Below are 26,014 nucleotides of genomic sequence, written 5' to 3'. Positions count from 1 at the left end.
CATGTCGTCCCTTCGCCGCATGCTGCAAAACGTCCGCTTGAGCAAAATGCCATAGCACGACAAGGTCTTCGGGAAGTAGGTATAAAGGAGGCGCCTATCGCTCCCAGATTGTGTTCTTCATCCCTCAGATCACTCCTCACTCTCTACCGATCAACAGTCTTTACCCCCAACGCAGACAACCTTCCACAAAGCCACCATGAAGAACTTCGCGACTTTGTCTCTCCTCGTGGCCGCGGCCGCCGCTCTTCCTCAGGGCATCCCCAACCTTGGCGCTGGCGCCTCTGGAGGAGCCGACACCTCGGGCTCAGCCAGCGCATCTGGCAAGTCTGGCGCTTCTGGCATCCCTGCCGCTCTGCCCAGCGGCTCTGTCGACTGGGAAGCATCGCTTACCTCCCTCCTCGCCGACGCCAAGTCATCTGGCGGCATCGAAGATGCCATCTCTTCTTTGATCGCCAAGGCGAGCGCTGCTGCGCCGGCTGAGACTGGCTCTGCATCCAACTTCAAGAGGCAAGGCCTTCCCGACCTGGGCTCCCTTGGTGGAGGTGGCCTTGGCGGACTCGGAGGCTCCTCTGGCTTCTCGGGCTCCTCTGGCTCCTCGGGCTCCTCTGGTTCGTCTAGCTCAGGCTCCGCCAGCTCGGGCTCCAACGCGACCGAGTCGTCCTCGTCCCCGACTACCACCGAGTCTTCTGCCGCTGGCGGCCTTGGAGGCGGTGAAGGTTTGGGAGACTTCTCTTCCCTTCTCGGCGGCGGCGCTGGTTCTCTGCCCACTGGCGGCCTCGGAGGTCTCTCTGGTGGCAGCGGCGGCGGTCTGCCCTCCTTTGGCTCCGGCCTCGGCGGCGGAAGCGGTCTGCCTTCTCTGCCCACTGGCGGCCTTGGTGGCCTGTCTGGTGGCAGCGGTAGCGGTCTCCCCTCTTTCGGCTCTGGCCTCGGCGGCAGCAGCGGTGGCCTCGGTGGCGGCAGCGGCGGCCTCGGTGGCTTCCCATCGCTGTCTTCTGGTGGTCTCGGCAAGAGGCAGGATCTTGAGGACCTCGTTGGTCAGGACCTGACCGATCTTCCGGAGATGCCGGAGGACTCCGAGGGCGAGGAGCTTCCTGGTCTTGACAAGGCTACTGCCATCGCCCCTCTGCCCACCATGATCACGCCTCCTGCTGTGCCGACCAAGGAGAACCTGACCTCCTCTGCCTTCTCCGGCTGAACGACCCTCACAGTGTGAGCAACACGACGACCGACCCCGTGAGCAGCGCATCCGGGATCTGATGGAGACTCTCCTTCGATAACCACATTTCTTTTAATAACCTATATGTTTTCCGCACGGTAACGATGCAGCCTTCAGCTAGGCAGTCAGTCCTTACAATGTTGTGATGGTGGATGTGGAATTGTAAATTAGCAATATAGACCTGACACGGGAGAATCGCAATACACGACCTACTCTCAATCCGTTTTCACTGTAGCGCAGAACCGTTTGTTTGGAATGTTCGGACATAGCGGTCTCCTCACTAGGATCGTTAATCCACTTGGAAGTAGATGTTGCAAGGCGAGGAGCGCCCTGATTCGCAAAGGTAATAGCAGTGTGCCATCATCTCCTCACGCCCTTCAGAAACGATTCTGTTACGAAGCATTGATGAAACACAAGCTCGTGGATCAGCAGCAGAGTATGTTGTGCGATTAATATTCTTGTTGCATACCTACAGTAGGTATCGACATTTCCCAACCGCAGCTCAAAAGTTCACGAAATGACGTCCCCGGCAGCGCGGTTGCCATGCCAGCCGGCGATTTCTCTCCGCAAAACAACGCCAAACGCGGGCGCCCAATGCCATCCAAACGGCCCTCGCCCGTTGCATGCGTAGCGCCAACGCACTGAGCACCGACAGCGCATAGCAGGCCGATCAATCATGTTCGATGTTCGCTTCCTTGCGCCTGCGCTCTGAGGCTGCACTGGAGGACACCTGCAGCGCCTTCCTCGCGAGCACTGCCTTGCTACAACTCCTGCTGCTTTTTCTCGCCGACGCCGCCGACTCCGACCTCGACGCGGACGAGATGACCGACCGATCCTTGACCACCCCGGACTTGCAGAACTACCAGAGCACTGCGAGTGCGCCGAGCTTGAGGAGCAATAGAGGCGTGGAGATCATGGACAGGCCACGGTCTTCGGACGGCGATGCTGGCAATGTCAAGGTCGTGGTGAGAGTGCGGAAGTTCATAAAGAGAGGTGAGGACAGTACCAGGGAGTTGAAGTGGACTGTTTCTGATCTTTGTTTACAGACATCGAGAAGCAATCAAAATGTATCGTACGCATGGTCCCAGAGACGCAGGAGACAAAGCTGCTCCCGCCAGAGTTTGCCGTCGAGGACTCCAAAAACAGCAGGAAGACGTACGAGGAGAAGTCATTCACTTTCGACAAGTCGTTCTGGTCACATAACGAGGAGGATCCACACTTCTCCGGCCAGGCCGATGTCTATGGTTCATTCGGCGAGGAGTTTTTGGACCACAACTTCGATGGATACCACACGTGCATCTTCGCCTATGGCCAAACTGGCAGCGGAAAGTCATACACCATGATGGGCACTCCGGACGAGCCTGGCCTTATACCTCGAACCTGCAGCGGCTTGTTCGAGCGAATCGAAATGGAGCAGAACAGTGCTATAACATACAAGGTTCACGTCTCCTACTTCGAGATCTACAACGAGCACGTCAAGGACCTGCTCACACCGAAGAGCAACTCCCCGAACTACCTGAAGATCCGCGAATCCAAGAGCGACGGCGTGTACGTGCAGAACCTCACCGACGAGCCTGTGCGGAACTACGAGGATATTGTGCGTCTCATGAAAGTTGGCGACATGAACCGGACGACAGCCAGCACAAAGATGAACGACACCTCTTCCCGCTCTCACGCCGTCTTTACCCTCACGCTCAAGCAAATCCAGCACGACCTCAGCTCTGATAGCACCATTGAACGCCTTGCCCGCATGCGACTCGTCGATTTGGCAGGCTCTGAGCGTGCCGGACGCACTGAAGCGACAGGCCAACGTCTCCGCGAAGGTAGCAACATCAATCAGTCGTTGAGCACTCTCGGACGAGTCATCGCCGCTCTCTCGGACCCTAAGAGACAGGCGGCGAGCCGCAGAAGCATGCCCCAAAATCAGTCCCGCCGCCGCGCCGAAATGGTCCCCTACCGCGACTCAGTCCTCACCTGGCTGCTCAAAGACAGCCTGGGAGGCAACTCCAAGACGGCCATGGTGGCCTGCATCTCGCCAACAGACTACGAGGAAACGCTCTCGACCCTACGCTACGCCGACCAAGCCAAGCGCATCCGCACCAAAGCCCACGTCAACCAGGACGCCGTCTCGGCCGCCGAGCGCGACGCCAAGATCATGGAGATGCAGGAGACGATCAAGAACCTGCAGATGTCCGTCAACGCGGCGACGGTGCGCAAGCGCGACGAGGCGGACCGCGCCCGCGACGAGCTCGAGGACTACCAGCGCCAGGTCACCAAGATGCAGCGTGCCATGGAGGAGTCGCGCGCCGTCTCCGAGGTCAAGATCCGCGCGCTCACCATGGAGGTCGACGAGCTGAGGCCCGCGAACGTCGCCCTGCAGGTCGAGATTGAGTCCCTGCGCAGGCACTTGGCGCTTGCCGTCGGCGAGCTGAAGAATCCGATTGTGCTGCCGCGCGAGCTGCAAACGGAGAACTACGATGCCACGGACGACGAGTACGAGGAGGGCTCGGACAGCGGCGTCGGAGATAGTGGGTCTGACGATGAGGGCGACTTCGACCACGGAGCGTTCCAGGACGATATGGACGAGCTGATGAAGGATCTGGATCTGTTCAAGAAGAAGATGAAGGACGACAAACAGCGCTGGGCGATGCCTGCTTTCCAGGGCGAGGACGGCGAGACGGCTTAGGTCTGCCAAAGGGGGATTTTGAGATTTGCAAAGCGTTCGTGAGCGATTTTTGATGGCGATGGGCGTTTCCTTTTCCTTTTCTTTCTCCTCTCTTCTACGAATAACTCTCTTTTGATGGCTCCGCGGCGTACAAAGGCGCGATGTGGCTCCGATACCCGGTCGATAGCAAATAGATAGCTCCGACGTACAATCCTTTCACCAAGATCGCCAGCCTTATTCCTGCTTTCTGATATGCCCCAATACTCGGGCCCTGGGGTCTATAACGTGAGCCAGAGGTTTTAACCTCATCTTTCTAAGGATCCAAATTGCCGTATCGACTTTCGATTTTGTTCTTTATCATGTGTTCCAACCGCGAAAATTAAACGCAAGTCATGTCTATGCACAGGTCAATTCAGCGCGCAATCAACGTGAGCTGAGAACCCTCGTCCTCTATAATCATCTCCCCAGACGCCGTGCTATGCTCTTTTCTCCGCTCCAGGTATCGTGATCCGCTATCAATGTCGTCTACTGCTGCGCGCACTGTGCGCCTGCAGGGCCATCCTCGTCGTCATCTTCCCAGTCTCCACCGCCGCGCGGGTCGTCGCTGCCGGCACCGAAGCCATCGAGGTTCGGCACTGTCTCGAACTCCACCTCGTCAACGATCTCAGGCGTCTCACCAGGCTTGGCCTCCTTGTGCTGAGTTTTGGGAAGGACGTCTCTGACCTTCTGGACAGCGGCGTCGTCCTTCAACCAGCCGTCTTCAGGGAACTTGACGTTGATGACGAGATACAGGTCGCCCTTGTGGTCGGAGCGCTTCAGCGGCATGCCCTCTCCGGGAACCTTGATGATCTGCTCGGGACGGAGGACCTTGCCAGCTGGCTGCTGGATGTTCAAAGCGATGCCGCGGCCATCCAGATGCCTGACCACTGTTCGGTTGAAACCAGTAAGAGCCTCGGCAAGAGTGATCTCGATCTCGGCCTGCAAGTCCGCTCCTGCGCGGTGGAAGACGGCGTGCGGCTCCTCCACGAGGTCGAAGACAATATCGCCGGCCTCTTCGTCGTCAGGGTCGTGATCCGCCTCGCCAGCCAGCACGATCTTCTCACCCTCCCGGCTGCCGGGCGGAATGTAGAGCTCCAGGATCTTCTTCTGCTTGATCGTCCTCTCGCCCTTGCAGCGCTTGCACTTGTCCTTGTCCGCGTAGAACTTGCCCCTTCCAGCACACGTCGAGCAGTTGACCGTTTCCTGTGTCACCAGGCCAGGCCCAACAGGCCTCATCCTCGTCGAAGTCCCCCGGCCCTTGCAAGTGTCGCACGTCTTCGCCTTCGCCCTCTCTTTACCACCAGTCCCGCTGCAATGCGAGCACAGCACGTTCTTCGTGCTGGCGAACTTCGTCGTCTTGCCCTTGTACAACTCCTCCAACGAGACCTCGTACTGCTGCATCTCGGGCCTGCCCTTCGCCCTGCGCTGCCTGGGCCCGCCGGCGCCGCCACCGAACGAGCCGTGCATGCCCTCGAATCCGCCGCCCATGCCGCCAAACATCTGCGCGAGGATATCGTCCAGGTCGGGCCCGGCGCCGCCACCCATCCCGCCTTTCTCGAAAGCCGCCATGCCGTGCTCGTCGTACAGGTCGCGGGATTGCTCATCGCTGAGGATCTCGTAGGCTTGCGAGACGGCTTTGAATTTCTCGTCGGCTTCTTCGCGCTGCTCGTCGGGGACTTTGTCGGGGTGCGAGGCGAGTGCGGCCTAAGGTGGTGGTGTTAGTTCTGGGTTGGTTTGATGTGGAGGGACTGATTTGAGTTTGCTTACCTTGTGGTATGCTTTCTTGATCTCAGCCTTGGTCGCCGAGCGCTCGATGTTCAAGACCTCTATGCTTGTTAGCCATGGGCATGAAAAGTGGTCTGGCGCAATCCGACGTACCGTAGAGATCCCGCTCTTCGGCCATCTTGGCGGTCGATGTGGTTTATGTGTATGGGCAAATTCACAGGTCCTCAGGTCGTACGTAGGAGAACGGGAGTCTCGAAGTATTCAAAGGTGGATTGTTTCACTGCAAGGGCAGCAGGTGGTGGTGCAAGTGATGATGCTTCGAGCCGCGCCTTCGTCAGCAGCCTTTGGAAACGAACTTTTGCTCGGCCACGGCGTTTGCGAGCTGCGAGCGTCGAACTTCCGAGCCAAGCGCGTCTCCCGTCAAACACCGCGCCAGCCTTCATTGCGCATGCCCACGCGCCACGTCCCTGCATGCAATGAGGCCAATCAATATACCGCAGGCAACGGAATGGGTTTGTCCATCATGCTTGACGAGCGCGTTCGGTCAGCGTGTAGTATCGAGACTGCGGACGCAACGCCACCGATATCCATATAGGAGGAACTTTGCCTCTTCCGTCCCGAGGACGAAGGAAGCTCATGTAAGGGATGGCAAATTGCCCGACTATCCCGCAAGGACTCGCTTCGCTCCATCTCCGACTGGATACATGCACATCGGTGGCCTGCGGACTGCGTTGTTTAGTTATCTGCTCGCCAAGCGAACGGGGGGCCAGTTCATCTTGAGAATCGAAGATACTGATCAGGTAGGTTAAGTGAATGTAAGGCAACGACGAGAATCCAAACTGACGCCTGCAGAAACGATTCGTTCCGGGAGCCACTGATCGACTTTGCGAAGACCTGCAATGGGCGGGCGTTCAGTGGGATGAAGGCCCTGGTGTTGGCGGACCTCATGGCCCCTACTGGCAATCAGAACGCAATGAGCTCTATCAAAAACATGCCCAGGACCTGTTGGATGATGGAGCTGCTTATCGATGTTTCTGCACGCCTCAAACTGCCGGAGCTGGGACTGCTGCGTTTGTCACCTCTGGTTGCTACCAGGACTGCTCACATATTTCACCCTCAGAAGCCGCCGAACGAGCAGAATCTGGCAGCGACAAATTCACGGTCCGTCTCAAGCAACCCGAGAATGTGCACAAGCGCTCATATCCGGACTTGATCTATGGCAACATCAAACGATTAAAACGAAGCCCTGCCGCCAGCACAGTGGGTGACGAAAGTTCTCTTGACGCCGCAGATACCATCTTGCTGAAGTCAGACGGGACCCCCACATATCACTTCGCCAATGTTGTGGATGACCATCTCATGAAGATCACTCACGTCATCCGTGGCACGGAATGGATGGCCAGCACGCCCCTTCACCACGATCTTTACACCGCTTTCGGATGGAAGCCGCCTGTTTTCGCTCATGTTGGTCTGCTCCTCGATAAAGAAAAGGCCAAACTTTCGAAGCGTAACGCAGACATCGCGCTGGATGTCAAAGGTCTGCGGGAAGAGCACGGCATTCTCCCGGAGACGCTCTGCAATTTCCTGACTTTACAAGGCTGGAGCAATCCGAACAAGGACGATGTCATGACCATGGATCAGCTCGCTCAAAATTTCGATCTGAAGTTCACGAAGGGCAACACGATGGTCTTGATGGAAAAGTTGTGGTTCTTGCAGAAAAACCACGTCCAGCGACGCATCGAGCAGGCGCGAAATGGCAGCAAGACGGCACTTAGCGACATCGTCGACAAGGTCACAGAAGCCGCCGCAAAAATATACCCAGAGGCGCTCTCCAAGCACGGATCAAAGGCATCTCTGTCCAAATATTGCAAGAACATCCTCCTCGCAGACGACAAATCCTACCAGACCGCTACCCAATTCGTCGAGCGCAACTGGTACTTCTTCACCTACGGTCCGTCTTACATCAACGCGCCACCCCAGACCAGTCCGAACAGCGATTTTCCTCTCCGCGAAGACGCGCAGGCCCTGGCCAGCAGCTTCCTCCGCGACGTCGATGCCGCACGACCCTATCTCGTCTCCTCATTCGAAACCCCCAACCCTTCCAGCAATGAAGCCGCACTCGCCCGCCCGCCCACAGACCTTGAGCGCGCTAGCGCCAGAATCCACGCATACCTCAACGAGGCCGTGTGGCACCGCGTGCTGCCTTCCGGCTCCGAATCCGCCGTCAACGTGCCTTTCACCGACCAGGCGATTGACAGAGTGAAATTCGCGGAAGCGGCTGTGGAAGATGGTGCAAAGCGTGAGGAGGTTCTGCAGGCGTACAAGGCGTGGCAGAAAGCTTTGATGCGTTTTTTGCGCGAGAGGCTCGCTGCTGGGACTCCTGGGCCGGGTATCGGTCAGCTGATGGCTGTGCTGGGGTATGAAGAGTGTTGCCGGAGGCTTGGGATTGAGGCTGTTGAGGGTGGGGGGTGGTGAGAGAGGTGTTGTTTGTATGAGTATAGCATGTGTACTTTAGTATGAATCAGAATATAGTTCTCGCGGTGCAAATGTGCATGAAGCAACGTATATTGTTGCTTTCGACATTCGGACACTTTATGGTGTGAATTTCGGGCGTTTTGTCCGAGCCAGTGGCTTATTCCTGTGTGAGCAAGTTTCCTGTGTGAGCAAGTAGACGACAGCCTCTCGAGATAGAAAAATTGACTGGCGTACGAAGCGTGTTCTTTCTTACTAGTAAGCTTCCAAGTCTCGATTGACGACACTTACTCATGCGGAGCACATTCATCTGGCGTCGTCAGTAATGCCCCGTGAACATCTTCATTTTCGCTTTAACATGAGTGAAGCTTTTCTGAAATTAAGAATGCTCGAGAGAGCCCCCAACACCTGCCACTGGAGTGTAACATGCCTGGACGTGATGGTGACTGAGGGTTGACAGGGTTAGGGTTGGGGTTATGATTCGCACCATACAAAAGCAGAAACAGTAATGAGCGTAAGCAAGCGACGCCATGCGGCGTACTATAGTAGCTCTCGCGACCTACCACAACAGCATCAGATGCTCGATGATTCTCCGAGCAAAACACAGTCCGCCACGGCGAAAGCGGCAAAAAGTCAAAAACATACAACAGGCGGGATTCCCAGATGGTCACCCACTCTAGTACTAGTCGCCCGGTTCAGTGCTTATGTATGGCAGAGCGGACGGGATGCCCAGTTTTCACTGACCTATGGTCGTATGTACCAGTCAATATTTTGTGCAAAATATATGCATTATCTAATATGTCTTTACCACAAATACCCTTCGCAATGTTTACCCCTGACATGACATTTCTGATATAACACCAGTATCGGAGTAGCAACACAGGATTCTTGATGTAATAATGGTGGCGATTCGGTAGATATGCCGGCCGGCTGTCACAGCATGATGTGGAACCCCATTGTCTGGCCCCGCTACAGGGATCGGGACCTCAGGTAGCGGCGTTCTCTTACATGCTGTCAGTCTCAAGTGCACCGTCATCAATCTCTCATGCGCTGTCGCTCTCCTATTGTTTCACGCTGTCGTTGAAGTTTTCCCGAAGCATCTCGCGCTATTGCTGTCTTGTGAGTCCAGGCGACGTGCGCTGTTGCTGTCTTTTGCACCTGGGGTCTTGCGCGCCTGGGAAACTTGTGCACCGTAACGCTGATTGTTGGCTAGCGTCCTATCTTATGGCTGTGTTACGGCTGATTTAGCTTCCATGGCTTCTGCCGATTCAGCTTGCGTAGCGTGTAAGAGTAAGAAGCGGAAGTGTGATAAAGCTCTGCCACAATGCGGACTTTGTACGAGGACTGGCGGTTTTTGTGCATACGTCGATCCCGGCCTTGCGCCGGCCCGGTCCATTGCCTCCATTGCCAGTATAGAAAACCGCGGACACTTTGAGCCTGGGGCAAGTCCATTTTATCATGAGCACGCTCTCACTTACACTCCGCCGACGGTCTCACCTCGAAGAGGTCTTGCTTTGCAGCCTGTTCGCGCTTCAAGTAATGGATCTTTTCCTTCTGCTTTGCTACTCGATGTCGACTGCTTTCATCGAATGGGTCTGCAGCTTTCTCAACCCTCTATCAATATCCCTATGGTGAACAGAGCCTCACATCCCCTTGGGATCGGCAAACGCTAATGATAGCTGCTTCCAGAAAACACTGGCAATCCTCAATCGCGGCAACACCGCCGTAGATGCATCGGATGCGTATTTTAAAACTGTCCATCGTTGGCTTCCTTTCATTTCTAAGAAGCGAATCGACCTAGGTGCCACACTTCACAACGGCGGGCCAGATCTTGCAATGCTTTTCCTAGCAATGTAGCTTGTTGTGTCGCCGTTCGGCAGTGATGATACACAAGAAACGTACGCCGAGGCCAAGGGTTTCCTCGTCATCCTGCAGGAGGCCGGATATCTGTCTTTCTGTTGCTTGCAGGCGATGATTCTCGTCGCGCTGTATGAATACGGCCATGCCGTATATCCAGCAGCATGGTTCACTATTGGCGCTTGCTCACGATATGCCGATTTATTGGGATTAACCGCAGGGGGTGAATCTGCAGGCACGCTCCCCAAAGTTGTATGTTCCCTCAAATCCTGAGTAGATTGCTATTCTGACGGACGTAGACTTCGTGGACCGAACGCGAGGAGCGACGGAGGGCATGGTGGGCTATTTTCATCTTTGATCAAATCATTGCCCTCACAAGTAAAAAGCAGCGCACCATGGCTGAGCCCACTGCCACCAACTTTCTGCCCGCAAATGACAGCATGTGGGTGAGTTTGCACCAAGGGTAGCAGGCAGCACACATACCTACAAGCGTCTAACTAAGTCTTTCAATAGGACGCCGGTAACCCACTAGAGGTCGTTTATCACTCAGTTGCAGCGCCTCATCGAATCCCCCAGTCCCCGTTTGCTCGCCTTTGTCAGTCTGCAGTTCTTGCCTCACGCGCCGCGGCTTGCGCAAAGAAGCAAACCTTGGGTACCGTGGCTGCAACCGCTGACACGATGGCTCTGGCCGACGTGTTGCATTCTTTCGTTGAGCAGCTGGACGGCAGTCGAGACGGAAAGTTGTTCGCTTCACGCGGACTGGCCTGTTCAGCGCTATTCGCTCTGTTGGACAAGCTTTCGTGTCCGGAGAGGTCCGAATCAACAACGGATTCCTCTCCTTACCCGTCACTGGACTCGTCAATGGACTCTGAACTAGACGACCAGCTATCGCTCCAGCGAAAAGCTGTCGACAGTCTGCATAAGGCCAGCGCAGAGATATTGTATCTGGCTAGAATGACCGAGCCACATGACATCAGTCCAATCGGGTTTGATGCGCTTTATTGCGCAGCGATGACCTTCCAGTGGCTGTACCACGAGAGTGGCGATGAAAATGCACGCATCTGCTTAGAGGATTCCAAAAGATGCTTACGAGGATTTGGTTGTCGGTGGCGATTGGGCACAGAATACTGCGCGCTTGAAAGGATGCAGTACGATACCGTCAAGATCACAACATAGGACCACGGCGTGTGAGAAGAGTACCAGGTACGCCTGGCTGACTCTTTTTACTGCTGAATCGATTGCTCCGTAATTTTCCTGGCGCAGCATTTCGCACTAGCCTCTCTTCCGTCTTAACGCCATCTGTCTGTGGCAGAGGCTTCCCATCTCCGGTTGCCAAACCCATGCAAGCCCTTGCCAGGGCCTCGGTCGATATGATCGATGTATACGCTGGGACCAACCGCCCCTCAGCCAAGCTTCATCAGCGCATTCTCCGTCTTGCTCTTGACTGCTGAGCCAATGTGGCCAGTGGCGCCCACGCGGATGGTGTGTGACATATGGTGTATTTGCTGGACAACTGTTGGAGTTGAGCGTGGGTTGGTTGGGAGACGCGTAGGAGACGTTCATGTACATCATGTGTATCTGAGTTTCTCCCGGAGAAAGCGGCTTTTACGGCCATGTCGACAGCGGACTTGAGGTATTCTAGACCATTCTCTCGGTACGCAATCGGCGTCGGCTGCATTTTATTATTATTCACGCTCGCGGAGGCACTGCTGTGCGCTAGTGCGACCGCTGGAGACCCGCTAGCACCCGCTAGCACCCGCTAGCGCTCGCCTGAGGCACTCAGTGGCCAATAGCCAGCCTCCGAAGGCAGCCCAAGTGCCATGCACCGCATAGGGCTCTCGCCCGCTAGTATCTATCTGCACGCAATGTCTTCTACCGACTACAGTGCAGATCTCCGCTAGTGCTACCGCTTGTCGGTAACTCGAGCCATGGCAATGTGCTGACAGAACCAGATCACACAGAAAAACACGTGAGGACTCAGTGATGGCCAGGGGACAGAGTAGGTATAAAGCACAGGTACGTAGGAGCAATTTCACCATACATCTCTCCATCCCTATCTTCGTTACTCCTTGACAAAACCTTGCTGTTCTCTCGCATATCACCTTGTCCGTTCACAAGACGCAGCCATGGTTCGAATGACCACCTTTTGTCCTGCGCCAGCTCCGCTTACAGCGGAGAATCTGCCCGATCAGAGTGGCAAGGTGAGATGGTCCCGCTGTCGTCGGAGGATCGACCCCTGACTAATGTAGGTATTCATGATCACCGGCGCCACCAGTGGTCTGGGCGAGGAGCTCGCAAAGATACTCTACCAGCGTAACGGCAAGGTCTATCTCGCAGCGAGATCCGAGGAAAAGGCCAAGGAGACTGCTAGTCGGATTCGTGAGGCGCATCCGGCATCGCATGGGGACTTGATCTTCATCCCCTTGGTTCTCGACGACCTGTCTACGATCAAAGCTTCGGTGGATCGATTTCTCGCCTATGAAAGTCGCCTGGATGTGCTATGGAACAACGCTGGCGTTATGGTGCCCCCGCAAGGCTCGAAGTCGAAGCAGGGCTATGAGCTGCAGATTGGCGTCAACAATCTTGGACATTATCTCTTAACCAAGCTCCTACGCCCGACGCTGATTGAGACTGCTAAGAAGGCAGATGAGAACTCCGTCAGAGTGATTTGGGTGTCCTCTAGCGCCGCGGACAGTGCACCGAAGCCCGCCATTGACTTTGGCAACATGGACTACCATGAAGAAGAAGGCATTTGGTCGAAGTATTGTCGGAGTAAAGCTGGCTCTGTCATCCATGCCGCCGAATTCGCGAGACAAACGGCTGGCTCGGGAATCATCAGCCTGGTTCGTTTTGACCATGTCGTCGTACGTGTGCATGATTGACTCATTTCTCGAACAGTCCTTGAACCCCGGCAACTTTGTCACAAACCTTCAAGATAACATGCCCAGAATTCAACTGGCAATGTTTGTATGTTCATCAATGTTTCTATCTTCCACCGCCACCGCTGTATGCTAACTCGCACGTCTCTCACACAGAAATTGATAGCTCATCCACCTATCAATGGGGCGTATACCGAGCTATACGCAGGGTTGGACAAGTCTATCACGAAAGCAGACAACGGGGGTTGGAGTAAGTCAAGTATGGAAAGCGCTCCTGTTGAATGTCACTAATCATCGTTCCTTCATAGTTTCGCCTTTCGGTAAGAAGGAACCAATTCGTGAGGATTTGGCAGAAGCACGCCTCGGGAAGGAATACTGGGACTGGTCTGAGGACCAAGTGAAGATGTATAGTTAGCTTTATCTAGACAAGGGTTTCGTTCAGTCGGGATAGAATTGTTGGATTCTTGATCCAGGTGACTGCTGTCATGTGAGGTTGAAGTTGACCTGTGGTCGTATGAACCACGGAATGTGTTGTATAGAATGTGATGATCAAAAGATATATACCTCTTATCACACCTCAAATACCATTCGAGGGAGAAAGACTCGTCCCAACAAAAACTACGAGCACGGCGGCATAAGCGGCGGTAGCTGCCAGCACCTGGTCAGCTTTCAGCTGCGTCTTGAACGTGATCCCAACCGCGAACGCGAGCATCGCAACGACCGTCGTCACCAGACTTGCGATTTTGCCAGGGACCGTGGCCATGATAAGCATCGGCACGATCACGAACATACCGCCATGAGACGCCATGGTCAACCTCATAAGGAATTGTTCAGAATCGGCTTCCTTGTTGGCAACAGATTTCGGAAACCCGGGAAGTTGGGGGTCTTCATGGTCGCGGGCGACTGGCAGCTGTCCTGCGGGAAGAACGTGATCCGGCACCAAACCCCCTTCTTCCATGGCTAGCCGCACGAAGTGCTTGGATGATTGGAGGTAGAACATGTCGCCTTCGTCGTTCTCCTTCGCGTGGTTGCTGGCGTGCCACCGCATGTAGTCGAGATTGCGGACGGCGTTGCCTGTATAAGACCCGTGTTAGCACGGCTGAGTACGGGGACAATCCTGAGGAAGCATACTTACAGTATTCAGAGATCAGCTGTTCAAGCTCATCAGATGTAAGGTGGCCTCGTGACGGCCCACGGTAGAACCTGGCTGCGGCATGAATGATCCTCCTTTGCAGCCTCGCCAACACGAAGCGTTGTGTGGCAGCTAAGTTGAGATTGGCCGTCTTCGGAGAATTCTCGTCGTGTCTGCTCGTTTGGGTATTGAAAATGATGAGCTTCGCTGCATCTTCAGCCTGATCCGGCCAGTCTCCACAAGTAATTGCGCTTTGCGCGGCCAGACTCATCGGTGGAGGCGTGTTAATCCTGTTCTCCAGATGTTGGTATTGTTCCACGAGATGTGCTGGATCGACCTTTTCCTCTGAGATGAGGGACTCCCGAGGTACGCTTCTTTCTGGGAGGCTGGCGAGTCCCGGCAGCGAGTCCATCCTTGACCGTGGGAGCGGCTCTCGTGGACTGGGACCGAATGAAGGATCCCTTGGTGCAGGGGCCAGTGGCCCTATCTGGGGCAGGATAGACCCAGGTGATCGTAGCTCATAAGCAGAGTGCGTGCGAGATAGTCGCGGGCGTTGATGGTAAGTCGAATCTGGACGAGGCCGTGTAGAGAGATCGATTGCATTTTCGTAGTCATCCTCGTCATTATTAATCCACTGCATCTTGTGCGAGCGATGTAGCCACAGGTCTGAATGGTTTCGAGTCCAAAAGAGAACTCAACGGCATTATCATCGAGTCTATATATCGATCTGGCCGAGTGTAGATGGCCGAATGATGCCTGAGCTGTCGACACCATCCAGGCACCGCTTCATGCGTCAGCTGTCAACTCGGCTACACCGGCGTGAGACCGAATACGACGACCCACTGGTGCAGATTGACTTTCGTACCCGGCTAATGTTCTTCATGACTCGACGGTCACTTGGCGCCAAAGATGATTTGTACGATAGATGCAATGAGATTCTATCTTCGCACTAGTTGCAAGAGTTCGGAAGCCGGAAGAACGATCTGGCTCGAGAAGTACTTTGTTCTCAAGCACAAATGTCACACGGGCTGAGTGGGGTCGTCGTAGAAGTGTGATCCGGTGAGTTTATTACCAATCATCCAGAGATCTGTGGCATACAACTCAATATTCGACACCAAAGCAACGTGCTACCTTCTGTTCCAACCTTCCATTGCGTACTCAGACAGCGCGTCTGTCACAAAGTCTTGGATATGCGATCAAAATCTGCATATCAAACAACGAGTCTTCTCTCCATTCCAATACTCATCGCGAGTAGAATGTCATCTTCGTCGTAGAGCCTCAATATCGGCAAGGCCGTGCTTACCAGGATTCGAGAGGGTGTGCCAATGCGAATCATACGCTCTGATGGAACATACTGCAGCGGTCAGACACCACAGCAGCATGTTCACGAGATCGACCCATACGAAGGCCTTCATGCTCCTATTGTTGCCCGAAGTAGATTCGTTGAGAGAGATGACGCTGAATCTGACGAATGTTGCGGCCCAAAGGATGCTATTTGAACACGTCAGTCAGCTAATGCGGAGATGAAAACGTTACATTGGCACGAGGGTAACACACAAAAGGACCCAATCCCAGAAAAACCCTCGGTGCTGGTGAAACCGATCTGTCAAAACTCCTAAACACCCGTAAGCCCCCACCGTCGACGTGGACATGATGGCCACCACCATGGCGAAGAGCCATTCGATGCCCCTCGGCGACTCCGAGTGTAGCGACCGAGATCTGTCTATCCCGTAAACGCACGCGACCGCAATACCGAACGCGAACTGCAAAAAGCGCGACAGAAGAAGTGTTACGCGTCCCGTATCTTCGGCATCCAACGTGTCTTCTTCATCAGAGGCTTCCCACCTATTCCTGAATAAGGTCAGTTCGCATACTAAATGGTACCAAACATGCCGCAACCGGGGACTGACCGACCAGCTTTCTGATTCGTTCAACTGAGTATATCGAGGAGGGAGGTACTGGTCCATGTAGAACTTGCTGGCGGATGCTTTGATCTTCTCATACAGGACTTCGGTGGAGTAGACCTCACGCCTGTGCACTTTGTACTCCCAGAAGGGCTTGTAGAAGTTAGCATCAAAGTAATGCGATCTGCATCCGAGGTACTTCTCACCATGCCCTGCAGCAAGTGCATGTACCCAACTGCGAATGCAATCCAGGCCTTGGTTCGTTGCGGGCCTCGGAAACATCGGCCGCCACGGAACTCGATCGAGCCCGTCCCGCCCTTGACGACGTGTGCGAAGTTCCAAAGGACCTTGCGATCATTCTGCATCAGCCCCCAGATCTCTCCGCGGCTTGCATCTGAGATTTTCTCGAAGAACTTCCGGGGATTTCCCCGACATGACCTCAAGAATCTGGAGTTCGCAGAGTTCTTCTTGCAGAACTGGTTGTTTTGACGAGAGGCGGGAATCATGTCTTCGATGAAATGCTCGAAGTGGAAGATGCCAGAGGCGATGTTCCTGAGCTGATCCGTGCTCCACTCCTGTGATGAGGACGAGACGTGGATATGGCCTCCACAGTACGATTCTGACTGGGAGCGAGGCTGATGGAAGACTTTGCTGTAGGCCTTCCAGAACATGTCGATTTGGTGCTCCCACCCGTTGCTAGTGTTCAGGATTGGAGATACCGCTTCGAATGCGACTTTCGATCCAAACATCAGCTGACTGTTCGGTCATGTCTTGTTCGTTTCGGGATTCATACACACTTTCATCTTGGTGACGGACGAGCGAACCGTCTCTCGTAATCCACCATCCTCGGGTATAGCGCTCTTTGTTCTTACGGTAGGGCCCATGTGGCTTGTCAACCTCTACATTGATGCCACGTTTCTCAAGAGCCTTTCCTAGCTTCTCCCAATAGAGGAGCTGGTTGAGGGGTGTCTCTCGAATCTGATGTGGTTTCGCCATGATCTCAATCTCGACGCCAAAATGATAGGAAATTGTTGTCATGGCTGCTGCCATCATGTGCGAGGAGTATGGAAGTGTTTGGCAAAAAGAGGTGCTACGCAGACACCAAGACCTACTGTAAGGCCATTCCTGTATTCATAGTGCATTGCTATCTCGCGCGATCAGAAGAGTGACTTAGTGACCGGGAGAGGCGTAGTCCTGCCGACCCAGAGAACATGTTCGCCACCTGACTACGTTTCGCCTCAGGCTGGAAGGCGTTGCTATGCTCACAGTCCATGGAGACCTTGGCTATTGGCCAGATGCGGGACGAACAAGAGGCCGCTCTGGTCATGCTTTGCCTGATTGCCTTGCTTCGCCTCAGCTGGCAAGTGAAATGTGACTGAGCGTCGAGCAAATGTCAAATAGACTCGCCAGGTCAGCGTACCCAACCCGCCGGTGAGCCGCAGCAATGAAGCGTCAAGGCAAACCGCTGCGGGAAGAAGAGCCTGAGTTGGTGTGTGATCAAGACCACTGCCACAATGCTGCCTAGCTACACCCGATGAAGCTACTCGAGACCTGCCTGAGCGGGACTTTGTATTAGTACCTTCACAAGCAATGCCTTCATCGTGAGTCACGGTAGTACCGTGGCCTCAGCCATGGAGGTACAGCTCATCAGCCGACGGCTGCATGCTGCTGCAAGGCTGATGCAGCTTACAGCCATCTTCGCAACAGCCTCGTCGACCTCAGCCTGATAGACCTCAGCTTTAAACCCAAGCTTTGTCGACGTGATGTTGCGGCCATAACTATCGACCATATCCGTCCGTGACTGGCAGCTGGCAACGAGAAGCTTGAACCGACTTCGGCAACATGCTAAAAGTTCACCGGAAGAGGTATTATTTCGCGTTCGGCAGCAACATGCTGATCGAGCAGATGGCCGAGCGTTGTCCGACAAGCCTATTCGAAGGCACAGCCATCCTACACGGCCATCGGTGGCAGATCAACACGCGCGGCGTTGCGAACGTCGTGCGTTCCCGCGAAGGACATTGGGTCGAAGGCCTGGTCTTTTCGGTCTACCCGAAAGACGTGGAAACGCTGGACCGGAAAGAGGGCGTGCGCCGGGGTCTGTACGAGAAATTCGAGTGCCCCGTGTACCTTGATAAGATCTTCAGTGGAGGGATGAAGATCGCGCAGCTTTCGCTGGCGTTGCAGGCCGGCGACAATGTTTTCTCTCGACTTCGCGGGGGCATTGAAGATGGCCTCTTCGAGCCTAGGAACAAGAAGATACTCGCGCTGGTGTACATCAGTCCGGACCAAAACACGGGTCAGATAAGAGAGGAATACGCCCGGCGGATGTCCCAGGCTGCCAGAGATGCTTGGACCGTGGGAGTATCAGCAGCATACATCGCCAGGTATTTGAGGCCGGCCATAGAGGGAACTTCGATGACTATGGAGCCCATTGTAAAGCGGCACTCGCTCGGCCAGAATGACCGAGTCTATGGACGGGGACCAGGAGTTTACTTTTTCAGGAGAGCCAGATCCGAGCCTACATTTCGGGAGAGAACAAGGCAATTCAAGTATCGATGGATCCAGCCAGCTGTTGAACGCATAGGAGCTGCTCGATGAATGGTGTACACGACGTGTGTTGAAAGGCGAAATGGATCGCGTTCGAGGCTGGCCTCGCAACATGAGAATGCTGTCGCACAAGAAACGATCGATGGCCTGGGCTTGTAGATGAAGTTTCATAGCCTTTCTCATTGTCATACTGACTGCGTTGATGGGTGTTCCCGTTCCAGCGAGCTCTCTTCAGCTTTGAATAGCGTTTCCTACCTCGTGCGAAGGAGCTTCGAGAGCTTCCTCCTCCCACAGCCGAACCATATCCTTCACCTTCTTCATACTCACCGGCTTCGCAAGGAACAGATCACAGCCGCACTCTTTTGCTTTCCCTTTGCTCACTTCTGTCCCGAAAGCCGAGATGGCGACAATTCTAGCGCGCGGCCATCCCTCGTCGATCTCTAATTTCCGCATGCGCTTGGTAGCCTCGAAACCATCAAGAACGGGCATGGATAGGTCCATGAAAACCACGCTGTATGGCCCTGAACTCTGTTGCTGGAACGCTTCTACAGCAGCTTGGCCGTCGTTGGCGTATGTGTGTGCGTAGCCCATCTTTGAGATGCAAGTGCCCAGTACCTAATAAAGAGAGGGTTCCACGATTAGCTTTGACATGTAACAACCGGTTGCATTTCTCTTTCAGCTCACCTTGAGGTTGATTTGGTTGTCGTCGACGAGAAGGAAGTTCTTGGAAGTCTGCACGGCGGACTCCGGAACCTCGCCGGAGCCTTCGTTTTGAGGACTTTCAGCGTCATTGATTGGATGGTCAGACATCTCCGGCATGGCACGGGCTGGTTGCTGTACGGCAGGGGGTGATTCCTTATTGGAGATCTTGTTCGGCGCAAAGTGGCGCAGGACATGCCGTGCAGTGTCGTCGAGGTCGCTGTAGGCACCTAGGACGTGCACTAGGGTCGCGAGAACGGCTTTAGGGGAAATGCTGGGATAAATCAGTACAGATGTCCTCGAGAGGGGTTGAGATAGACACTAACGGTGCTTTCACTTCAAGGCCTGGGCAGTTGGCGCATCGCTGGGAGGTCGAAATGAAAAGTTCACCTCTATCGCTCTCAATCCAGACGTCCGGTGCCTGATCTTCTCTGACGATTTTCATGCCGAAGCATTCGGATAAAGTTATACATAGCGATCGTGCCAGCACCGTCTCTGTTGAATCATGGAGATCCAGGGGCGAATGTAATTTGGAAGTCTCGGGCAGACGCAAGCTTTGGTGCAGGCAGACGCTGAGTCCTTCCAATCGAGTGACAAGGCTTTTAGGTAGATAGACGTCTGTGCCGTCGGAGGGATTTTCGAGCATCATCTTGTCACCAAAGGGTATGATGACTTCCATGACAGTGCCGACGCCAATCTCACTCCTGACGTCGAAGAATCCCTTGTGTTCCCGAACGAGTCGTCGGGCGATGTGCAAACCCAGACCTGTGCCCTCCTGGACGGGGTGTTCTTGTGAGAACGGATCGAACAAGCGGCTTTCCTGATATTCCCGAGCAATTCCTCTGCCGGAATCCCTCACGCTGAGTCTGATAGCTTGGCCATGTGATTGTTCGTTTTCGCTGAGCAGGGAAACGTCGATTTCAATGTGTCCACGCGACGTGAACCGCAGCGAGTTGGAGCAAAGAACCATGATGATTCGTCGGAGAGCTCCGACTTGCAGTTGCACAGGTCTTGCGGCACGAGGATCAATCGTGAGCAACGTCGTGACAGGGACCAGCTCAACAGGAGAAAAGCCAGAAGTTGAGCCTCTCCTCTCGATCTTCATCGCCTGGTTGTGTGATTGTTTGTAGGCATGACCTATCTCCATGCTGACTACAACCTCTTCGACCAGAGCTCCAAGATTTGCAAGTACTAGCGTGGTAGAGATGTCGCTGGTTTTCCTCGATGCAGACGTGGCCGAAGTAGGCGTCTCTACGTCTGCAGCACTTTCTACAGACTTGATATGCGCCTCTACGCTGTTGAGTTCTGTAAATTCCAGCAACTGATCCATGGTGTCCAGAAGCGTGGTCCCGCAGCTCTGTATATTTCGTAGAAAAGCTTTGGCCTCTGAGTCGTTTCGCTTCTCTTCAAGCAATTCCACGCTGGCCAGTATGCCATGCAGAGGAGAACGGAGTTCATGCGAGATCGTGGACATGAAATCATTCTTTGTCTGGAAAGTCGAGATTGCGTCTTTTCGTGCTATGTCCGCAACGATGCTATTGTTCAAAGCACTGAGTAGCGAGATATCGTCGTTGTCGAACGTCCTCGAGCGATCAGAGGTCCAACAGATCATGCAGAGAGACCACTTCCGATGGTTTGCGCCCCACATGGGGGCCAAAACCACCGAGAGCGGGCTTCCCAGGCACTCGAACAGTGTGTCTATCGCACCGTATGCTTGAGGAGTGGTCGGCGTAAGATCCGATCCATGTGCAGAGGACTTAATGCGCTGGTCCAATGCCGGCGCGTCATCTTCTCTCGTAAGAATAGTTCCTGCAGGGTGCTGTTCGAGAAGTTTGCGGACCATGGCTGCGGGTATGCTTCTAGTCTTTGGTCGCCTTCTATCAGAATCACCATCGCCTTTGGCATTTAACGCCAGCCCTAGTTGCTTGCACATCAATTCTGATCTCAAGTATCCAGGGTCTCTAAAGTATCCAGTGTCGTCTTGCCCACGCGGACTGAAGGGTGAGAATGTGTCTTTCGTGCTTTCGAACGATTCGTCGACTTCCGAATCCAGGATGAGGACACCGTCTACATCGTTACCCCGGCACGCCAGATCAGCAACCTTGGAAAAGACCGCGTCATCTCCGGATTCGGCTGGCTCCGGCTTTTGCTGCTTCACTGAAACCGTCAAGCTGTGGGAGTCTGCCACCATACCGTCTGATGGTGTTTGCAAATCTTGTGAGATTGGATCTGTCTGGCGTTCTGGTTTGGACTCCATGACGGCTTCTTCGTCGAGGTCCAAGCGACTGAGGGGCTTCTCTAGATTTATTGATAGTGCCTCTGCCTCAAACGGAGCTCTAGATTCAGTAGACTGTGTTGGCGCAAAACTATTTGCCGCGCCCAGATCTGGAGGAGCGGCTGCGCTGAATCGACCATCAATCTCCGCGTGAGGGGACGTGTCTTGACTCTGCAAGATGGGTAAGACTGGCTCCCCACCAGCATTTGGATCGAGACTGGCTCTCACGAAAGAGCTCAGCCCATGTACCAATTTCTGCGCCCTTTCATGGTCTTGCTTGATGCGCAGCAAGTCGAGGTGGCCCATGATCGAATCGGCGATTTCAGTGAGAGATTCGATATCGAGAGGTGAATATGACCGCGGCTTGGTGTCGACAACGCAATAAGAGCCGATCACGCTGCCTGTCTGGGTCTTTAGAGGCACCTCTGCGTACGAACGCATGTGCGGCCTGGAGAGAAATGCATCAGCGCGGAGATTGAAGGCAGCACCAGGGCTGATCATACCATCCTGCAATGTATTCGCGGTCCCGATAGGTCGCCTCACGTGTGAAGTCGCGGATCACAAATTGGGACTGGTCGGCGGAGACGTTCTCGGTGGAAATGCTCTTGCGAACGCCCGTGAAGACTTGGATGGTAGTCGGACACACGCCCCAGTGCAGTTCCAGCGCGCGAACACCCAGGTACAGCGAGTCGTCAAGCGAGGCCGCCGCATCTTTTTGCAGCGAATGTGTTCTGGTGGCCTCGCCGATGATATATTGGTGCGATTGGTCAATTATGGAAATGAACGACCGCTCACACTGCAACTTGAGCGCTCCGAGCTGCGCAAGCGCAGTGAGGGTGGCGTCTTTGGACCGCTGAGCTCCGGCTGCAATAGCACGCTCGACCCCAGCACGCACGGGCTCAATGGAAGCGCTCCGAAAATACCTGTCGGTCGGGAATCAGCCATACGCTACGGGCGTGCGCAGATGATGGTGTTACTGTAACGCACTTGGCGAGCTCGCGCTCACGCTGGCGCTCCATTTGCATCTGCCGCTGCGACAAGACGGCGCAAGGCGCCGCCTCACGGCTGCTACCGACCGGCAGCGCCACGAGTGTCACTTATGGGCATGCGATGTGGGACTATTGCAGTCGACCAGCGCTCTCTTATTAAGGTATCATCACGAGGAGGTGGATGGCAGGAGGAGTGAGCCACGACTCGACCCTACTGTGTGCCCAAACGGCACGGAAAGACGGTTTGATGAAACAGGGCGGAGCTGCCGCCGCGTCGCCGAACGCGCCATGGCAAGCCTGAGATGCCATCACGCACGGACCATGCGAGACAACATTGCCGTGATTGCCATGCGATATGATAAGAAGCAGGCATGATTATCGTCCAAGTTATACGACCATATCATTCAAGTACTCGAGACCGCTGTACTGCAAGCCACTTGGCCTTTCGCCGACGGCCTGCGGATGACAACGATGGCGACGGACGGACGGCGGACAGACCTCCGAGGCGACGATCCAGTCCTCGCTTGTGTCCCTTGGTCCACAACACATCGCGGCCAATTCTTGTCCAATCTTCACGTGATGAGGGCATTATCAAATACTTGTGCAGGACGCAACGGAGACCCTCAAGGTGGTCTCCGAGCAACACTGTGCTCAACTGTACCCTGCGACGACCATCGCCCGGGAGACTTTCATTTGTCCACCAAGGCAGCGGCGCTAAGAAATTCAGACCTCCGAGCCCGCCCATCAAACTCAGCAATTTGCCACCATGGCGTTCGCACGTATCTTGTCGCATCCACATGAAGGCAAATATGATCCGCGGTAGAATTGTGCATCCAAAGCTCGCCGTGTAAAGATCTCGGGGTTATCTCAGAACTGCAGCTGCTCGATGATTTCCGGGCTGTTGATGAAATCGCACCGCTCCTGCAGCTTCTGCCGCCCGATCACGGAGCTGTCGCCGAGCGAATGAAGACCCTCTTCGACGCTTCCAATCACGAAGACGCGAGTCTCGTTCGGGGAGCCGAAAGCAGGCTCCCACCCTTCGAGAGTTCCACGACCTTTCAAGGAAGGATGGCCATGGGAAGCGAAGGCAGACCAGCTCCGTGTCTCACGGATGGCAAGGCGCTCGTCTGAGGCGGTGGGGCTGTACGTGTAGTTGTTGACTAGTGCAGCTCGTTAGCATTGCGCTCGTAGTTTGTGAAATTGTGCTTCTACTCACTGTCATAGTGCGAGATGTTGTTGAAGACGTAGGCGAACTCAGAGGTATGCACTACACCTAGTCCGGGAAGGCCAAGCGACTCCAAAGGCTTATCGACGACAGTCTGATTCTGGTCGTAGAAATACACCGGCTGGCCCTTCTTGGACAGCGCTTGACCATAGAGGAATGGTTCGCACACCATCAGAATGTCGCGCAGTATCCGGGCAGAGCGATAGAACTCTGCACTCAGGTTGGCCGCACGGTTCGCCGTGAACTCGCCAACAGGATAGAGATCCAGCAGCTTCTGCAAGTTCGCGTCCGACATAGATGGGGCGTAGTCTCGGAAGAACTTGGTGGTGTCGTTGCTGGTCTTGATGATGATGTCTACGAACGGCGCGGTGTCGTCTTCGGTCCAGCCCATGATGGTGGGGATTGCGGCGAAGCGTCCTTCACGAACCAGCTCCGATGGCGCTGACGGCAGGAAGTCGCCATCAACCACAGGGAGCCATATATCGCCAATATTCTCTTTGTCGCCCGCCGTTTCAGTTTGCAGCTGCAGAAGCTTCTCTATGCTGAGTCCTCTGAAGCAGTCGATGGTGGCCTGAGAATCTATCGACGTAGTATTACATTCGGACGCATTCAGCACTCTTGCCATAGCGTTGCTGGTGTACTCGCCCGTGATGCCTGGCTCAAGTGCCTGGGACTGACAGACAGCTTTTTGGAAGGGCACTGGCTTCTCGCCCCCATACGCCATGATGTGCAAACCGACTGAAAGACCTGTCTAATGTCAAAATCTGATTATTCAAGAATCGCTCTATGGGAGGGCAGGTCTCACCGCCTGAAGATTGACCATGGATGGTGACGTTCTCAGGGTCACCACCGAAGGCAGCGATGTTGTCTTTGACCCACTCGAGCGCCATACGCTGATCCCTCAGAGCCGCATTGTGGCTAGGCAGAGCAGCAGATTTCGCAAAGCCGAATATGCCCAGCCTGTAATTGAGGCTTACATGGATGACCGGTAGGCCATTGTTCACGGACTCAATAATTAAGCCAGCAGGCTGGGAGGTGAGTTCATCTTTACTGCCAACGATATAGCTACCTCCTGTGGGTGCATTAGCGGTCATCAGTAAGCACCATCTGCGGATAGACATACCGTGAATGAAGACCATGACAGGAAGCTTATCACCCTTATTTGTGCCATTGGGTCGGTTGACATTGAGACTCAAGCAGTCCTCCGAATACTCCCTGAACACGGTGAGATATAGAGGCAGGAAGCTCTCACCGACAGAAGAGTCCTGTGGACATGCTAGGCCGGGAGAAGTGGCGTCAATGGATGAGCCAGGAGTCGGAGTGTAGGCCCTGGGAGCCTTAAAGCGGTTCTTCCCAGAGGTGTCTTGTCCGTACTTGATGCCAAGGAACGCTTCCACTCCATCTTTGTAAGTGCCGTGATACGTTACGCGATCGCCGACCTCGACGGATTTGCCGCTGTGCGTGACATTGCCGACAGCACCTCCGGAAGCCAACAAAAGCCCTAAAGCAAGTTGCGGAAGCATCTTGGAGAGCAACGGATCAGTGCCCAGAAGCGGAGCTGTTTCCTTGGTTGCAAGGTTTCTTTGCCTGCTCGACCGTGGCGAACGCGGCTGAGGTCGCTTAGCGAAAGAGCTCCCGTGTCAGTGCAGTCGCGTGTGCACGTTGACCGTTTCGAGAGCCCCGCATACTCGGCGCAGATCATGCTGCTTCCCCGAAGCCCTCAGTCTCACAATGCATGCTGTTTCGCTGGACGTGCATGTCGACATGCACAGCAAACCAGCCAGACAAACTGCCGTTGCCTCGACGCAGGAGGGCTCCCCGAGGTTACGCGAACGCTGCCAGCGTTGGCTGTCCGGGCCCCTGTACCACCAAGTCCAAGGTCTGAGAGCCCAAGAACAAAGGCTTTCTAGCTTGGAGTCGTTCATGAAGATGTTTGAGATCGAACGTGGTGTGGTTCACGCTTCATCTGGAAAGTCTGAGAAAGACATTCTTCATGTCTATTTTCGAAGCAACACGAGTCTGGGTGGTCCAGTAATCTCGCGAAACAACGCACACGCCACGTTTGGATTAAAGCGGCCGAGATCGCACTTCCCCACCCGTTAGCGACTTGGGGGTGGGTCAAAGCCTTCCTCAACTGAAATCCAGACAACAGTTGATTGCATGTTGTGACATACAGACAGACAGAATTACCAACACTATTTGGACACGCAAGACTCGCAACTTAGCATCAACCGTGTTTCTACATCTGCCGTGACCACGTGCAGTTCACGAGGCGGACATGTTAAGCTTAATCTGCAGGGCTATACAGGGCCAAGGTTTTCTGGCTCCGCTACCTGAGGCTGGAGCTCTCTTCTGGCGAATGCCTGGCCACGGCCAAGCCCTTAGAGCAG

At 54.6% G+C, this 26,014-nt stretch overlaps 11 protein-coding genes across 11 annotated transcripts; 6 read left to right on the top strand and 5 right to left on the bottom strand.

Annotated features, from left to right (window-relative positions):
- The first annotated feature begins 1,743 nt into the window (after positions 1-1,743).
- WHR41_06763 (uncharacterized protein) lies at positions 1,744-4,106 on the top strand. The gene is made up of 2 exons (XM_069375368.1): positions 1,744-2,209; positions 2,263-4,106. Exons 1-2 carry the CDS (start codon positions 1,900-1,902, stop codon positions 3,900-3,902), a joined length of 1,950 nt encoding a protein of 649 aa, XP_069227349.1. The 5' UTR covers positions 1,744-1,899; the 3' UTR covers positions 3,903-4,106.
- WHR41_06762 (uncharacterized protein) lies at positions 3,854-5,965 on the bottom strand. The gene is made up of 3 exons (XM_069375367.1): positions 5,799-5,965; positions 5,688-5,746; positions 3,854-5,624 (listed from the first exon to the last, which is right to left on the bottom strand). The coding sequence occupies exons 1-3, from the start codon at positions 5,821-5,823 to the stop codon at positions 4,407-4,409; spliced, it is 1,302 nt and encodes a 433-aa protein (XP_069227350.1). The 5' UTR covers positions 5,824-5,965; the 3' UTR covers positions 3,854-4,406.
- A 126-nt stretch (positions 5,966-6,091) lies between these two features.
- WHR41_06761 (uncharacterized protein) lies at positions 6,092-8,120 on the top strand (the record flags this gene model as incomplete). The annotated part of the gene is made up of 2 exons (XM_069375366.1): positions 6,092-6,445; positions 6,498-8,120. Exons 1-2 carry the CDS (start codon positions 6,122-6,124, stop codon positions 8,118-8,120), a joined length of 1,947 nt encoding a protein of 648 aa, XP_069227347.1. The 5' UTR covers positions 6,092-6,121.
- Positions 8,121-9,086: 966 nt separating this feature from the next.
- Positions 9,087-9,974, top strand: WHR41_06760 (uncharacterized protein; the record flags this gene model as incomplete). The annotated part of the gene is made up of 3 exons (XM_069375365.1): positions 9,087-9,236; positions 9,331-9,748; positions 9,807-9,974. The coding sequence occupies exons 2-3, from the start codon at positions 9,371-9,373 to the stop codon at positions 9,972-9,974; spliced, it is 546 nt and encodes a 181-aa protein (XP_069227348.1). The 5' UTR covers positions 9,087-9,236; positions 9,331-9,370.
- A 114-nt stretch (positions 9,975-10,088) lies between these two features.
- On the top strand, positions 10,089-11,150 carry WHR41_06759 (uncharacterized protein; the record flags this gene model as incomplete). Its single annotated transcript, XM_069375364.1, has 3 exons — positions 10,089-10,226; positions 10,274-10,420; positions 10,488-11,150. 3 exons carry the CDS (start codon positions 10,089-10,091, stop codon positions 11,148-11,150), a joined length of 948 nt encoding a protein of 315 aa, XP_069227402.1.
- Positions 11,151-11,872: 722 nt separating this feature from the next.
- WHR41_06758 (uncharacterized protein) lies at positions 11,873-13,306 on the top strand. Its single transcript, XM_069375363.1, has 6 exons — positions 11,873-11,990; positions 12,093-12,175; positions 12,224-12,817; positions 12,873-12,941; positions 13,010-13,103; positions 13,162-13,306. Exons 2-6 carry the CDS (start codon positions 12,101-12,103, stop codon positions 13,266-13,268), a joined length of 939 nt encoding a protein of 312 aa, XP_069227401.1. The 5' UTR covers positions 11,873-11,990; positions 12,093-12,100; the 3' UTR covers positions 13,269-13,306.
- Positions 13,307-13,430: 124 nt separating this feature from the next.
- On the bottom strand, positions 13,431-14,397 carry WHR41_06757 (uncharacterized protein; the record flags this gene model as incomplete). The annotated part of the gene is made up of 2 exons (XM_069375362.1): positions 13,431-13,927; positions 13,989-14,397. 2 exons carry the CDS (start codon positions 14,395-14,397, stop codon positions 13,431-13,433), a joined length of 906 nt encoding a protein of 301 aa, XP_069227400.1.
- Positions 14,398-15,830: 1,433 nt separating this feature from the next.
- On the bottom strand, positions 15,831-16,927 carry WHR41_06756 (uncharacterized protein; the record flags this gene model as incomplete). The annotated part of the gene is made up of 4 exons (XM_069375361.1): positions 15,831-15,836; positions 15,896-16,042; positions 16,096-16,622; positions 16,687-16,927. The coding sequence occupies 4 exons, from the start codon at positions 16,925-16,927 to the stop codon at positions 15,831-15,833; spliced, it is 921 nt and encodes a 306-aa protein (XP_069227399.1).
- Positions 16,928-17,731: 804 nt separating this feature from the next.
- Positions 17,732-18,487, top strand: WHR41_06755 (uncharacterized protein; the record flags this gene model as incomplete). Its single annotated transcript, XM_069375360.1, has 1 exon — positions 17,732-18,487. The coding sequence occupies one exon, from the start codon at positions 17,732-17,734 to the stop codon at positions 18,485-18,487; it is 756 nt and encodes a 251-aa protein (XP_069227398.1).
- Positions 18,488-18,596: 109 nt separating this feature from the next.
- WHR41_06754 (uncharacterized protein) lies at positions 18,597-22,676 on the bottom strand. Its single transcript, XM_069375359.1, has 5 exons — positions 22,398-22,676; positions 21,914-22,333; positions 19,462-21,858; positions 19,121-19,409; positions 18,597-19,051 (listed from the first exon to the last, which is right to left on the bottom strand). Exons 1-5 carry the CDS (start codon positions 22,433-22,435, stop codon positions 18,668-18,670), a joined length of 3,528 nt encoding a protein of 1,175 aa, XP_069227397.1. The 5' UTR covers positions 22,436-22,676; the 3' UTR covers positions 18,597-18,667.
- Positions 22,677-22,753: 77 nt separating this feature from the next.
- On the bottom strand, positions 22,754-25,442 carry WHR41_06753 (uncharacterized protein). Its single transcript, XM_069375358.1, has 4 exons — positions 24,748-25,442; positions 24,430-24,696; positions 23,616-24,371; positions 22,754-23,559 (listed from the first exon to the last, which is right to left on the bottom strand). The coding sequence occupies exons 1-4, from the start codon at positions 25,145-25,147 to the stop codon at positions 23,267-23,269; spliced, it is 1,716 nt and encodes a 571-aa protein (XP_069227396.1). The 5' UTR covers positions 25,148-25,442; the 3' UTR covers positions 22,754-23,266.
- Between the last annotated feature and the right edge of the window lie 572 nt (positions 25,443-26,014).

This window comes from Cladosporium halotolerans (genome assembly GCF_011745625.1).
Source record: "Cladosporium halotolerans strain TM138-S3 chromosome Unknown Sca27, whole genome shotgun sequence".
Taxonomy (NCBI): Eukaryota; Fungi; Ascomycota; class Dothideomycetes; order Cladosporiales; family Cladosporiaceae; genus Cladosporium; species Cladosporium halotolerans.
This window is presented reverse-complemented; position numbering and strand designations above follow the sequence as displayed.